We start from the raw sequence: 16,404 nt of genomic DNA, 5'->3' as shown, positions 1-16,404 counted from the left end.
TAACCAGATTCTTGTAGTCGTGGAGCACCTCCCATGATTTGCCTCTTGGGATCCAGTCATATGCAGTTTTTTAAGCTCCAGGAAGCACATTTGCTTTCTTTTTACATTTAAGTAGCTGGTGCAAAGTTTAATTCAGTTCTGGGGCTTTAACAAAAACTTCTTTATTGCAATGGAATGGTGTCATATGATGCAGTTTGTGTTTCCAATACCATGGTATAGATTGAACATAGCTGCATAAAATGTGAATATTTTTAGGACTATTTACATAGTTAATTGTGAACTGGAATTTTCTCCTGACTGCTAAATTTCATTCCTGATCTTCAAGATGTCATTGCCTCCCTGTCTGACTTCTGCAAGAACCTTGGGATATATTTGTTCTGTTCATTGTGGGCAGTTCTAGGTGTGTTTAGCAAAGTTGATTGTCTTTCTTTAATAGATCATTTCTATCCTGAAACAGATTTTTATGGCGAATAAAGAAATTCAACCAAGTTATTCGTAGACTAATAGATCGAAGGGCTAGAAAGGACTATTGTGATCATGTAGTCTGACCTATATAACACAAGCCAAGGAATTTCCCCAGAATAATTCCTTTTGAACTTTAGTTTCTTTGCTTAAAAAATCCAATCTAGATTTCAAAATTGCCAGTTATAGACAATCCCTGTAACTCTTGGTAAATTGTTCCAATTGTTAATTACCTATTGTCTGTGATTTTGAGATTTTTAGGGAAGACCTCTGCCAAGTCACTTTGAAGTCCCTATTTTTGATTATGTATAGTTCCTGTAAGCCATTAGTATCTACTGTATAGCTTATTACTAAATAACGACTCTCAATTGTCTGTGATTGCTGCCAACCTTCATAATAAACCGCCATGAAACTTGCAGATTCCCCTACAGATATTTACTTTCTTTGGGGTTGAGGAGTAAGCCTCAAGAATGGGAAAGAGTTTTTCAAGGTGAAAATACCAACTTTCTCATTGATATTTGGATTTTTGGCAGTCATGAGTTTCCATCTTAATGTTGTTATACTTACCTGAGTTCCTCAAATGTGTGCTTAGTTATAAAAACTCAAATTCAAAATATAGTTCTGTGTCTGACTCATTGTTCTGTAAACGATTTTGATCTACTTTAATTAAGAAAGAACTAAATTATCATGTTCCAAGGTAGCAGAGAGGGATGGCATTTGCAGAACTACTGAGTGATGGCAGAGTCTTTATAAAAGAACAGCATTGTATGGTTATATACATATACATTTATTTCTTTAGGATATTGACCTGCGAGTGAAGTGGCCAAATGATATTTACTACAGTGACCTCATGAAGCTTGGTGGGGTTCTGGTAAATTCTACACTTATGGGAGACACATTTCACATACTTATTGGTAAGTGTCTAAATTATTTTCAGGCTTGTCAGGCCATTTTTTCTAAAGCTATTTAATTATTCTTAATGTCCTATACGAGTTCAAACTACGAGAACAAGAGCAAATGAGAAGTGGGTATGCTAGTATGCAAACCATGATATTCACAAAACACAAAAAATAGATGTCTTCTGTGATCTATAACATTCCATATGGCTGGCCGGGAGAAGCTAAACACAAGCATCAGGACTGATATAGAAGATTTTGAAGAATTAAAAATAACAGGATGAAAGTTTTCTTTCACATTGAGTCACAAAGGTAGGGTACCATGGAGAAAAGTTTACTATATTTTTAATGTTTTTTCCTATCTAATAAGCATGCTTTGTCTTTTCCCTTCTCCATGAAGTGAGGAGTAGAATAGATCTGTCATGTGCTCAGGAGCAAACTCTGTGCTCTGTAGGGAGTTCCAGAATGTCCTGCCTCCTCAAAGCAATTCTTTATCTTTTGATAAGTCTAAAAACTGGATTTGTCAAGGAACTTCTATGTAGAAGGTTAAGACAAGGAGATGATTATTATTGTTTAGTATTGGTACATAGCACAACATATGTGCACAGTATTTTACAGAGCAAATGAAGACATGGTTCCTACCCAGATGGCTTAAAGATCTAAACAAGTTACACAGTTTAAGTCAAAAACAACGAGGAGTCCTTGTGGCATGATTTATTTGGGCATAAGCTTTCGTGGGCTATAACCCACTTCATGCATCTGATGAAGTAGGTTATAGCCCACGAAAGCTTATGCCCAAATAAATGCGTTAGTCTCTAAGGTGCCACAAGGACTCCTCATTGTTTTTGCTGATACAGACTAACATGGCTACCCCTCTGAAACAGTTTAAGTCAGTCATTCCTTTTCTCTTCAACTTAGTTGCAGCCATTGAATCTTCTGTTGAACTCATACCTTTGAAAGGCAATTTTCTTTTTTAATGAACTTAAGAGAATGGAAGGTGCTATGAGACAGTTTTGAAGCCTTCTGTCTTTTAGAGCATTTGGAACCACTAAAACTGCATTTTTCAGCTAATAAAACAACTGATACTTTGATACTAGGGTTAGAAGGATTAGATTATAAGAGAGGTAGCCGTGTTTTGTAAGGTAACTCCCTTCTCTTCATGTATCTGTAATTTTCACTCCGTGCATCTGAAGAAGTGGGTTTTTTACCCACGAAAGTTTATGCCCAAATAACTCTGTTAACCTTTAAGGTACCACTGGACTCCTCGTTGTTTTTTGTATCAGGACAAAGATCCTCTCTGCCAGGATAGCCAGCTGAATTTAAGTGTCCGTCTCAGAAGCATAAAAGGCCAAAGACAAACTCTTTAACTAACTGGCATTACCAGGTTTTCTAACCATGACTGGTCACTCATTTCATATATCATACATTGGGGGGAGGGATAGCTCAGTGGTTTGAGCATTGGCCTGCTAAACCCAGGGCTGTGAGTTCAATCCTTGAGGGGGCCACTTAGGGATCTGGGGCAAAATCAGTCCTTGGTCCTGCTAGTGAAGGCAGCAGGGGGCTGGACTCGATGACCTTGTAAGGTCCCTTCCAGTTCTAGGAGATGGGATATCTCCATTAATTTCATTTTATTTAGATTTCTAAGGCTTCAGTCTGATCCTCTGCTCACATGTTTGTCAGGCTCTGCAAGATAGGTGATGTCTTGAAACTGATAGTACATTAGTAGCTAGGGTCTGTATTCATATGTACTATGTTTGAGTGCAAATAGCTGAGTTTGAGTTGCTTACTTCTTAGCGTATTGTGTTAATTTTTCTCATTTTCTTGTTAGATAATCCACTTCTTCCTACTTCCAGTGGTATTGATATATTTTGCTGGATATTACTGTAGATCTTTCTTTTGTGTGCATATTCTAGTTATTTAAAAAAGAAAAAAAGTAATTTAGTTCCTGAAGAGAACCTTCTCTCTCCAGGTAATTCTGAGTGAATTAATTCCATGTTTTCATGATCTCATCAAGTTTATAAAATAATGTAACCTACTGCTTCCTACGGAAGAAGCCAGTTTACTCTTGAGCCTGAGTGACAAGTCTGGCCTAACTGCACAGGGAAAGGAAAATCCACATTATATGGGGGGAAGGAGGGAATAAATAGTTAATACAAGATTTTCTTACATCTCTCAAAGCCTGTTTGAGGAGGCTGCAAGAAAGGTCCCCCAGAGCCATATAATAAGAATGGCTTTTTGCCAACATTATCCTAGCTGGAGAGATCTCAGTGAGAAACTTGAGGCTTCAAAAGGATATTATGGCAAGACAGCTTAAACTATCTGGAGTCTAACCCTGAAAGTATGACTCTTCAGGGCTTTTCCCAGGAAGCCAATTGCTGACTTATGAGCTGAGGAAAAAAGGCTTATTTTTCAGAATGTGAAATCAGTTAACTGTAGTAAATAGAAGAGACTCTTAGTCACATTCTAGGCTGCTAGATTCATAGTGTGGTTAATCGTCTGCTTTCAGATAGTTTGGTAGCTGGCTGTCAATACCACAATTTAAGGGATTTTCAGTTTTTTATTGGCAATCTAGACAGCACAGCTAGCACTTTCCTTATTCCTAAATCTTCACTTTAGTCACAAGTTAGGAGTTTGGTAGGATGGCATTTTCTTGATGGGACTGTATTGGGGCTATTTGAACTGGCATTTATTGGCAGAAAAGAGTTTACGGGAGGATGTGGACATAAATATTAACTAGGCTCTGAGTGTAATTAGCTGCATACATGCATTTGGGAATGCAAAAGATTGATGAAAAACGGTACAATGGTGGGAAAATCCTTTAAGAAAACCTTTAGAAAGCTTTGCACCAAATGATTGAAGAAAGTGCAAATGCATTTATTATATGATAAGAAATAGTCAACATTTCCTACTGTGTACTCTTGATTTTTCTTCCTCAGGCTATGGATTTAATGTGAATAATAGCAATCCCACCATATGCATCAATGATCTCATCATGGAGTACAATAAGAAAAATATGACAAAACTAAGGTCCTTAACAGTAGACTACCTGATTGCTAGGAGTGTAACTGTGCTGGAAAGACTGATAGACATATTTCAGGAAAAAGGACCTGATGGAGTTCTTCCCTTATATTATAAATACTGGATACATGCGTAAGTATAGCTGTCTCTTCTATTCAACTTTTCCTAAACTTTCCCTTTAGAGAATTAGGAATAACTCATAGATGTCTTGCCTTGCATTGTGAATGTTCCACTAGATTGCCTTTTCAAGCAGTAGTGACTTAGTTGGGTTTTACGTAAGAGCATATTTTCAGTATTTATATTGGTGTTAGAATAGCATAGATCAAAAATTTTAATGTATTGGCATTTATTACAATACTTTGCTAGGGATCTTGCATGTACCATCTCATGAAACAATGAGAATATTTAGGGTTTTATAGCTATTTGTTTTGCTTAAAAATTGTGCTGTACTAATTTATCAAAAATTATGTTGTAAAAATAGTGTGAATTAACCATGCGTTCTGCAAAAGGGGGTCTAAGGAGAAAATAAAGGAGATCTAATGAAGGTCATTATTATCTCTAAAGATTCAGAGAAATGAGGAATAACACTGTCTTTAATAGAAGACTCAATGCTCTCCCTATAATATTTATCATGATTGCTGTTTGTTAGTCATCCTTGTTGACTTGTTTTTTATAACTGATATAAAATCCACAACCAGCTCTGGTGAATTTCAACCATTGTTTTGTTTTCATTTCGTTTCAGAGGAGGGAAAAGTTCACAAGTAATAATATAATGGGTTATTTTTGTGACGTGTTCCAAGTTTATTTTTAAATAATTAACTGGTGCTCCCTTTTTTCTTTTCTTTTCTTTTCTTTTCTTTTCTTTTCTTTTCTTTTCTTTTCTTTTCTTTTCTTTTCTTTTCTTTTCTTTTCTTTTTTTTTTTATAGTGGTAGGCAGGTCCGTCTCTGGAGTGAAGAGGGCCCATTAGCATGGATAGTTGGAATAGATGATTGTGGATTCCTTCAAGTTCATGAGGAAGGCAAAGGTGTAGAGTCTGTGCACCCAGATGGCAACTCATTTGACATGCTGAAAAACCTTATTATCTCAAAGCAGCAGTAGACTTTAGAGTTGTTGAAAAAGTTGCTCTAAGAAGATTGTTCTGTATTCAGCACCTAGCAGCTGATCTTGGCTATACACAATATATCAAACTGGAATGATTTGGAGGTGAAGTGTAAAAGCTACATATTGCATTTTACATTATTGTTTCATTTCTGTTGTGTTTTCTAGCCAGTGGCCCTAAGGACCAATTAGTATTTTCTATGCGTTTTTCATGTTGCATATTTTTAAGCATAGAGGTGAGAGGTAGCTTATGATTAGGAGAAATCAATTTTTTACCAATCTTTAGTTTCTTCTTTCTTAACATGGATAGCTTAGTTGAAAGTTGCTACAAAAGTTCGTGTTATCCCATTACTGGAGACCCGTAATCTTTTGCTAATTGCTAAAAAATTCACTAATGGTATTGTTTGTTATAAGCATTTACAGTAGGGAGGTATTTGCAAAGGAAGATGTTAAGCTCATCATTAATTCAATATATTTAAGAAACTAAAAAGACTGCATATATTTGTTTTTAAAAAAATGTGTTTGAATAATGCATCTGTTGTGGTTTTGCTTTGGGTATAAGCAGTAAAATGTTTAAATTACTTACTATGAAATTTTAAAGAAATGAGTTCTGCTTATGTCAGCTGTGGAGGGGACATGTGAAAGAACTCACCACACACCCATAAGGGAAAGTGGGAAGAAATCTGCAAGTTTATTAAGTTAACTGTATACTCACTGTATGCTTATAGTTCCTCCCACCCTTTAGAAATAATGAGCAACTTTGCTGATTTGGCTCGGCTCCCAGTGGGCTTCTGTATCCTTTCATCATTCTGTAACTGGATCTCTGGCCTGTAGGCCCTTTGCACCTCTCTTTTGGTGGCCTTATGCTTGGACATCCCCACCAGCAGTGCCTGTGAACTGGGTTAATTTATAACCCCCAAGATATAGATATTTTCTGCTTTTCTTAGCCTGTTAACTAGCTCTGATTCTTAGTAAACCACTCCATGCTTCCTTGTATCATGGTCTTTCTTTCAAGAGCTCTTAACCCTCCACAAGAATTGCCCACCACATATGCAATTAGTGAATCACTTAGTTGTCATCCCCTATGCTATTGGCCATCAAATACTCAGTCCAAGAATTGATATCAGTGTTGACTGTACTTCACTCAATCCCTGAGAGGTGAACCCCATCCAAATGATGAAATAAGAGAAGGAACCTTGTTCTTAATGTCTCCTTTGCTAGCAACTATTCCAGTGAGAAAAGCACAATGAGGGGGCCTCTGTTCCAACCATCTCTCTAAAATCTCTTTTATTGTACTTTCATACTATTTCCCAAAGCAAGCCTCCTATTGTGGTGTTAATAATTGAACCCAAGGGATTTAAGGATTGTTTATTTGAAAGTGTCCTGCAGTCCAGCCTCCAAACTTACCTAATTGCTGTAGAGGTTGGGTCAGATACAGTAGATAAGACAGTATGTGGCTGGAGGGCATAGGCGAGAAGCTGAACTTGAGCTCCAACTGCACATATATGCTTTCAGGTTCTTCTCCTGGACCAGTCCAATTTTCATTTACAGCCTGGTCACCTGAGCAATGGACCTCAAGCCAATCACCACACATCAATAGATGTCAGGTGTGACCTGGCCAATAGCCAGCTATGTCTCCTAATGTGGACTGCCATTGGTTATTACTACACCCTTCCCTTAGGAAGCTTGGCTTAACCAAGTGGGTTCTCATAAATACATTCCTGTCTTCTAGCCAGAAATGGAATTTATGGGTTAAAGTTCACTTCATAAATAACCAATATAAGGAGATCAGCTCAATTACAAATCCAAGAAATCGTAAAGGAGAGTTGGCCTGTAATGGTAGATTAGAGTAATCCTGACTTACTGGGATTTGGATGCTTTGTCGGTAAATTGCTAGTGATTAAGTTTTCTGTGTATTTAAAGTGAGGATTTTGCCTCCATGTCATAGTTTTTCATTTTCTGACTTACAAAACAGTCAGTTTCTTACATCAGACAGGACTGCACACCAAAAAAATAATAGAAGTAACACAATAGACACTAAATATTGAATGACTTATTTAATAATTCTTATTTAATGTACTATGTGTAAACAATAATGCCCAACTTCCCTCTCACAAGATCTTGGTTAGATTTTAATACTACTTTGGGCTGGGAACTTTTGACTACTGACTTATAGATATACATGATTACTTATTTTTAATACTCATATTTAAGTTTGAGCTACTAATCTTAAATACTGAGAGGAACTCTTGCAATGTAGTGTTCTCTACTCTTCTCTTCTTCGCTACCTTTTCTTTATACGGTTTATGAATGATGTATGTTGCTACTTGTCAACTGCAGAATTTTGATATTGCTTTTTACTCCTTGCCACCATCCCCAGCTATAAACAGTGAAAAGAAAATTCAACAATGCTCTTGGTTCTTCTTGGTCTGGTTTATTTCATCATGAAAACCTTCCCTTAATGCAGAGCAGTACTTTCCCAATCTGACTCTTGTATAGCTGAATTAATCTAGAAAACTGCTGTTTGTGCTGCAGTCCTTAATGTAAAACCTGACTGTCACTATCATGGCACAGTCAGGCAGCCTTTTTGTAAAGCAGAATTAACACACTTAGGGCCATATCATACCACTGATTTTTTTTTTTTGTCTGAGCAGAGTTGATCTGAATGTGACTTACATTTGAAATGTGACAATACATGGCCTATTCTGTAGTGAGATCAATAGCAACAGTAGTTCTTCTGAAAATGTCCATATGAAATCATAAACTTTATAATAGAGATTAACCTTAATAATAAAAAAATGCACTAGCAGGACCAAGTACTAATTTTGCCCTAGATCCCTAATTGCCCCTTCAAGGATTGAACTCACAACCCTGGGTTTAGCAGGCCAATGCTCAAACCACTGAGCTATCTCTCACCCACAGTCCTGAACCACAGTCCCCTGATTGAAATACACCCAAACTTCAGGAAATTTTGATCCAGATTTGAATGTTGTGGCGTGCCCTGATCTCGGTCATGGACTGATCCAAAACCCTGGATACAAAAACATTGGGAACATTTGGATCAACATCTAAGTCCAAAATGTGCAGTTTAAGCCCATGTAACACTTTACAAATCCTCATTGACTTCTTTGGGACTCGGCATAGGAATATAGGCCTGCCCACATGGTTTGGTAGGGCTGCATGGGTATAAATACCTCCCACCCCCCCACACACTCTTTCGGTCAGCAGGAGGATAATGCAGCAACCCTCAACTGACCTGGCCCCAACTGCTTTCTGCCATTCCTGTCTGTACCTGTAAACTTCCCCTTTCTCCCCATCTGCTGAAAGGGAGCCGTTAAAGGGGCAACACCCCTTTTCCTCCAGCTAGCTGGACAAAGACCCACTTGCATGAACGTTGCAGTAGGCACATTATCCCAATAAAAAGACTAAGGAGGAAAATGTACTCCTCCTGTGGGCCGAGGTGAGTGTCTATAAAACTTCACTTAGCTGAAATGCCACAGGACCTGTAGAGCAGGCAGATATATATCCTTAACTATATAACAAAATGCCAACAGTTTTTCATAGCTCCTGTCATTGCTTTTTGGATTTCTGTGGGGGGTTCTTAATGAAAACCATGTTTTGTTTATGTTTTACGCTGTAATGCTATTCTGGACATGTCTGCATTGGAAAAATTATTTAATTTCCTTTTTGTAAATGAAAACTAATGAAGTGTGGACATGTCCGAGCACAAGTAGATCATGTGGGAATACTACTTTTCCTTTACGCTTTTTAATGGCTTGTTCTCGTGTGTACAAGACTACCTATTGTCTTGAGAGGGGAAAAACAGCCTTCAGTAGGATGAAATATTTGTCATAAACCTGACTTTTGCTTCAGATGTACCACAGAATTTTACAAAGCAAATTCCTGTTTTATGCAGAACAGCTGAGTAAGGCCATTCTGACCAGCAGCTGTTACTGTCAAGAAAGCCTTTTTATTCTACACTCATCTTAAGGTATATGGGGAACACAGTCGGTAATCTCATTGTTTTTGTGCCAAACTTGTGTTTAAAAAAAAAAAAAAAGTCAGAGTTTTTGTATAACTACTACTTTTTTTTATTAAAAAAAAAATCCCTATACAAATTAGATAAAACATAGAAATATGTATGGGCAAAGGTAGGAAGTCAGCCATCCCAAAAATCTGGAAGTATCACACTGAAAATGTGTTACTGTTAAAATATCCAGATTAGTAAAACATCTATTTCATTTTTAGGCTGATGTCACATCTCAAACAATTTTCTTGATGAAGTGCTGTCAAAAGTATTTCATTATGGTACCCATATTTCTTGCAATTTGAGATTTTCTCCTGGACTTAGATGTGAAAATAGTTATAGAGACTGTATATTGATAGCAAAACTTCTGCTGAGCAAGTGTGGCTGGGGGAGGAGGAGGTGTGTTTCTCTCTGTCTCTCTCTTTGGAAAGAGTGAGACAGGGACTTGTAGCCAGGCAGACCTGATACCATTTCCAGTGTTTTTAAAATTATATCAGGCACTTAGAATTAAGAGCTCAAGATCTGAGCAAACCTCACTCCTGTTATGATGTTTTATAAGCGTTTGGTGCATTTTTAAATATATATCCTGCAAGATTAATATACCTCAAGGGCTGTTATCTAGAAATTGTATTGAAAAATGTTTAAATCTTTATGCTGTAGCTCAAGTATTGCAGGTAAGAAAATATTTTGGTTTTGGTGGTTTTTTGGCGGGGGGAGGCAGTTAAAGATATTTTGCTCTTTTTGATTCAGCAACAGGACCGTAGTAATTTGAAAAATTACAATTCTGAAACTAGTTGGGGAACTATGACAAAACATATAGTTATGCAAAAAATACAGCGCTAAAATATTTGGCATGGAAAGGAGTAGTACATAACCCATTCTTCAGTTCAGCTTATGTCTTTTAGTGGGGATAGATTCCATCATTAGAACCTATTAAAACTAGCTGATTTCCTGGTGAGCTGTATTTGTGGATATCACATGCATTTTTCAGCAGTGTTTATGCTACTGTAGTGGACCGGTACCATGGTGTTAAGCTGTGATGAAGCTGCTTTCTCACCATTAACAGATCCGTCTTAGCCCAAGAATTAACCCATTAGAGTCCCACAAATAGTTTAGGAAAAGGAGTTGCAATTAAATGCTGTACATTTGTGATGTATTTAAAATACTCCATTGGTAGGCTTTATTCAGCAGATAGCCTTATCTTTAAGGACTGAAAATAACCCTATTTCTATAAAACTGCTATGCATAGTTGGAATAAAATAAATTAAATCTTTGCATTTTATAGTTTGAAAGAATAATCTAAGTTAATGTTGTCAAAGCTATGATTACAATTAAAAACTCTAAATGCTCAAAAAAATCTCCACTGTGTCTGTCATTCTTAATGCCTTATGCTTGTATTTTAAAAAAATCAAACCCATTACTCCTTTGGCTACAGTATTTAACATTTTAACAGTTTTGTTTTATATAATAAATAAGCAAAATATGCTTTATATTTTTAGGGAGTACATACATAATTCTGAGCATTAATAGTGTGTTTGTATTTTTCTTTACTTTTCACAAGTATTTGCCAAATACTTCATTTCTGCATCATATTTTTAAAAAAAATGTTCCAGGAAAAAAGTGGACTCAGACACATTTGTTCTGAGAAATAACTGAGATGGATTGAAAAAATACATTTACTGTCACATTTTGTGAATTTCAGACATGTACCAATATTCCAGCAGCTATCCCATTCTTTCATAAAAACAGCATCTGTTTTGTGTGTGAGCTATATTTTCTAACCTGTATATTGTGCATATCACTGTGTTTAGAATGAGCAAATCTACTGAGTAACTCTTTAGAAACTTCAGGGCTGAATTCAATAGAAAAGTTTGTTACTGCACTTACAAGTGTTGTGATATCTCTGCTAATAGCATACAGATTTTGAGACACCAATAAGTGATTAATGTTTTCAATTTCACTCTTCATTAAAACTCTGTATTTCTCTTTACATAGTTTCTTTGCCATTCCAGGAACTCCCTAAGAAGTGAAAAAATCTGTGGAGTTGCACAATGAAAGTATTTCTGGCTCAAATGAATGTAGTAGAGAGAAGGGAAATGAAATGGTTTTTCCCTAATATATTCTGATTTACACTCCAATTATATGGAATATTTTTCCTAATATTAAAAAAAAAGTCAATTCTTGCACCATATACTGCGCTGAGTATGCACAGTGAACATCTGTAGTTTAACTGTCTCAAAGTATAGATCTGTACTCCTACTTCTTTATAGAATTCTTCATTCATGTTCCAGCTGTGAATACGCAATCAGTGTTTCTATTTGGGGTGGCTCGGGGAAATGTTACACATTTGGTTTTTTTTAGTCACAAATATATGTTCTGAAACTTAATCCACATTATCATATGTGAATGAATAATTGATTCTCTATTTCCTAACTATAAACCTCTATGTATCAGAACCTCGTGTACTGTAAAACATCTGCTGGAGAATGATGGAACACCTCCATAACACATATTCTTTGACTACAGCCGCAAAGTGTGAATAAGGAAGTAGATGCTTGAAAATACTGTGGTATTGTAAAAAAAAAAAAACACTAAAGCCAAACTTGTACCTTCTGAAATCATGTTTTCACAATGAAGACCAACTCAAGAGAACAGAAAAATATACTAGACTGATGTTGTATGCTGCACACCATACTAGTGATGTATAGCAAAATGTTTATGGGAGAGCTGTGCATCGGGTTTCTTCTTGACAGTGACGACAATGTCAGTTTTCTCATTGCAGGACATTTTTAATTTTAAAAAATTAACACACTTAAGTCTTGGCATCATTGTAGTCTTCCAGGAATTAAGTTGGATATATACATTAGTGACACTAGTTTGGAAGGTCAATTAAACAATGAGAACAAAGCATTTGTAGCTAATCATATCAATATCGTAATAGATTCACTTGTAAAATTCCTTTAGACCTGACTCCTTTCTATCTTTAGAGAAGCACAGAGTGCACTTACAGTGAACATTTTTGTAAAGGCATCAAAATTCTAGTAGCTACTAGTAAATATTTTTGTTGAGCATTATAGTGAAAGTATGCAGGGGCAGAGAAAAAAGCACTGTAAGCGAATTAAAAGTTCAGTTAACTGTGAACTTGCAATACATCAGATGAATTGCAAAATAAGGCTTTCTTAATACTATTAACCTTTTAATAGGAAGGCAGAACAAATACTGAAAACTGTTTTTTAAACACGTCTTTAAAGCATTTCTGTTTACTTGTTATATCAATTAATATTCATAAAAACCTAGGAAGATGAATGAATTTTGTTGCTGTGTATGAAATACAGAAAATGCTTTATTGATTAAAAATGTATACATTTTATGACATCCTTTAACATATTTGTCTTTAATAAGGTGTAATCCATGAGCATGTATTTTTCCATATTGCACAAGCCATGTGAGTACTTTCTTTAGAGATACTCCTACAGAGCATGAGACATTTATATTTAGCTGTGGCAGATAAAAGCTTTTATAATGTAATCTAGCCTTGAATTGAACTAAAAAAAGAAGCTAGATATTGCTGACTCAAGTCTACAATGCAGTCTTCCTATAAAACACCATCTGACTCCATTATTTGTACTCGTTAATGTTTATATGTATTATTTTAGGGAGTCATTCGTCATTTTATCAAGGGCACAAAGAATTTTTAGGGAGGTGATGGAGAAGGTGTTGTATGCTGATCATGTCTACTCTCTATAGAACATACATACAGTAGAACCTCAGAATTACGAACACCTTGGGAATGGAGATTGTTCATAACTGAAATGTTTGCAACTCTGAACAAAGTTACAGTTCTTTCAAAAGTTTAAAACTGAACATTGACTTAATACAGCTTTGAAACTTTACTATGTGGAAGAAAAATGCTGCTTTCCCTTTACGTTTTTTGTAGTTTATGTTCAACACAGTACAGTACTGTATTTACTTTTTTGGAGAGGGCGGTCTCTACAGTTGACTGATTGTGTACTTCCAGTTCCAAATGAGGTGGGGTGGTTGACTGGTCAGTTTGTAACTCCGTGTTTGTAACAGTGAGGTTCTATTGTAAATACGTATGTCTCCTTATGTCCTGATTTGTACACTGTAGGGACAGGCGAAAATAATTAATTGGTACTTTATTGGAAATACTGAACAAAACTAAGTAGATGGGGATTTTCTGCTAATCTGAAATGCTTTTTCCTGGATACAGTTTACTGTACCTAACCATGAGAGCTGTGCGAAATGTTCAGCTCTAACACAAATGTACTCAAGCTGCTTTTTGTAACTTGCAGTGGTTTCTTGTGTCCAAACTGTCCATCAAAGTATTTTTGTGGTGAGAGAGAATCTGTGAAACCTGAATCTTGACTTCGGGTCGACAAGGAGAATTCAACCTTGAGAAAATCCAGTTTGCTAAAACCTGAACTTTTTCAAAACTTTAGAAACTGCTGACACGTTTTGAACCAAGCTTGTAAAGTTTCACTGAATTCTTTTCACTATTTCCTACGCTGTCTATAATAAGAAATTTCTAATGTTCCTATCAGGACGGTCTTTTGAATAGTTTGTTTGAAAAAGTGCACAATCTTCTCCCAGTATATCCAGCGGCACACACTTCAAAAAGTTATTTCTTATCATTTAGCATTTTTTTATTGGGAGTAATTTTCAGTCCTTGCAGTGTGATCTCATGTTGTGCCAATCTTGCTATGACAAGACTTTTTAATATGTATCTGTGTCATCTAGTTTGACATTTTATCATCCCTCTGGAATACACTGTGATAGCAACAAGGTATGAATTCCTGACTCTGTGTTAAAATATATTATCAAGGTAGAATCATCAAACTTTGTTTTAGACCATTCAAATAATTAATAAGCATTCCAAGACAATGTGATTTGTTGTTAGTTCATGCAATTATGTCTATGTCATGGATACCTAAGATTCATTACCATTTTTTAAACAAAGTTCATTTGTCAGGTTGTTTACAACATGGATTGAAAATTGCTCTAGTATTTCACAGTGTTTGTCAGATAACATTTAAACTAAATTTTATGGTTCATATTAATGATAAAAATCTTGAATATATTTTGGAGTCCTAGTTTTTAAAAAAAGAAAAAAAATAGTTGCCTCTGTATAATTCTAGGCATATAACACTTACCCTTTAATTTTGTTACACACTGTAAAATAACAAAAATATGATCTTTATATGGCTTCTTACTGGCAGAGTCTACACCAGAGATTAATCTGTAACAATGAAGCACTGAAGCTACATGTGTATTTTTCTGACCTTAAAGGTACTATTACACATTACTTGCCAAGAACACATACAAGTTTGTCCCTCATTGACCTTCTGCTATGCTCAGTAAATGTAACCATGTTTTCTCATGCTTTTTAGAAATTATTATAGTTTGGATTTGTTTTTAATTAAGAAATACATTTCTATTATCGTCACCTCCCATTGGCTATTATTACAGAAGTTCCAATATAATGGGGTAGTGCAGTCTCCTTGTGGGTTTCTGGAGAAGAGGCTGATGATGGACTTTGGTTTTTATAAATAAATGTATTTACCTCTTCAGAAGTGTATCCATAATTTTCTGCTACGTGTCCAGTCGCTGTACATGCTGAGGTTTGAAATGTACCGTGTTTGGCTAAAACATGGTGATAGTTCAGAAATACAAATGGGACTTGTCCAGTAGTTCTTGTATCCATCATGTGTTCATTTTCAGAGTCATGGTCAAGCTTTACTGTCATTCTGTCATCGTTGTCTAGTTCATCCAGGTTCATAGCATGATGGCTAATATGCCCATATTTTGGTTCTTTCATACATATTCTCCTTGTTTGTTCATATACTGTTGGCACTGGCAGGAGATGACTTAATTGTCCAATAGCTTTAGCCTGAAAACATTCTGATTTTGGCAACAAGGAATTAGCTATGGAGTTTGAAAAAGACTTTTCATTAACACACACTTTTTCTTGTAGGTCTCTGCTGAAAGCTAACTTGTTTTCTTCTTTAATGAGATGATGAGATGGATGTATCCTGCTTTCCATTTTGTTGGGTTTCATGATGCTGGAGTTGTAAATCTCTTCTTTGTATCTGCTGTTTGGCATGGATGTTGCACAACTTGTAAAGCTGTCAGATGTAGCATCTTGGCTGTATCTTCTGTTTGGTATGGGCACTTTTAGGGAAAATAAAGAGTATTAATTGCAGATGATTGGAACTCATATACTATGAGTTGTGTTAGAGACATTAACATTAATACCAGCTAAGTTTGGGCCTAATCCAAAACTCATTGACTTCAATGGTTTGAATCAGACCCTTTATGACTGTACTGAAAAACCAGAAACCGATATGGAAGGCTAGTCAGTGTGTAAGGCAATTGACACTTTAGTTGCTCTATTGCAACTTTTCAACTAGGAAAATGTTTTGATTGCATTATTAAATGAACTTCTCATTGTTTGTCTGTGTGGCTGTAAATTGGTTTCCTCTTTGAAATGGTTAAATCAGGAAATTTAACAGGGACTTAAACATTTGGAAAAGGGATATAAGTTTATACTTTTGAAACTTCTTTGTAAAAGCTTCAAAATCGATTCCCAAAATAAATGTTACATTTTTATTACGTATTAAATTCAGAGTCAAACAGGACTTTATTCTTGTTGCCAATGTGTAGGGGGCGGAGATTACTTGGACTCTTACAGGAGACATTTACAAATGGATCTAGAATTATGTTCTGTTATACTGGCTTTTTAAATTGTTTAATTTGTTTCTTTGAAATGAAATCTAGCATTGGATATTAAAAATACTGTATCTGTAGCAGAGCAGTAGAAATGCCACTTGACTACAGTAATATTATACTTATGCTTTTGAGAGAGACTTTGACATGTCAAAAAC

General features: G+C 35.8%; 2 protein-coding genes across 4 annotated transcripts in view; one reads left to right on the top strand and one right to left on the bottom strand.

Annotated features, from left to right (window-relative positions):
- Nucleotides 1-10,859, top strand: part of HLCS (holocarboxylase synthetase) — a 209,322-nt gene extending 198,463 nt beyond the window's left edge. For both annotated transcript variants that reach the window (XM_065590324.1, XM_005303307.4), the window contains 3 exons: nt 1,262-1,376; nt 4,295-4,508; nt 5,304-10,859. In XM_065590324.1, coding sequence (XP_065446396.1) covers nt 1,262-1,376; nt 4,295-4,508; nt 5,304-5,475 — 501 coding nt within the window. In that variant the 3' untranslated portion in view covers nt 5,476-10,859. The remainder of the gene's footprint in view (nt 1-1,261; nt 1,377-4,294; nt 4,509-5,303) is intronic.
- A 1,826-nt stretch (nt 10,860-12,685) lies between these two features.
- The window catches only part of SIM2 (SIM bHLH transcription factor 2), a 72,695-nt gene continuing 68,976 nt past the window's right edge, over nt 12,686-16,404 (bottom strand). For both annotated transcript variants that reach the window (XM_042855817.2, XM_065590340.1), the window contains exon 11: nt 12,686-15,691. In XM_042855817.2, the coding sequence (XP_042711751.2) occupies nt 14,964-15,691 (728 nt within the window). In that variant the 3' untranslated portion in view covers nt 12,686-14,963. The remainder of the gene's footprint in view (nt 15,692-16,404) is intronic.

This window comes from Chrysemys picta, chromosome 1 (assembly GCF_011386835.1).
Source record: "Chrysemys picta bellii isolate R12L10 chromosome 1, ASM1138683v2, whole genome shotgun sequence".
Lineage (NCBI taxonomy): Eukaryota > Metazoa > Chordata > Testudines > Emydidae > Chrysemys > Chrysemys picta.
Note: the sequence above shows the minus strand (reverse complement) of the source record. Positions and strands in the feature narration are given on the sequence as shown.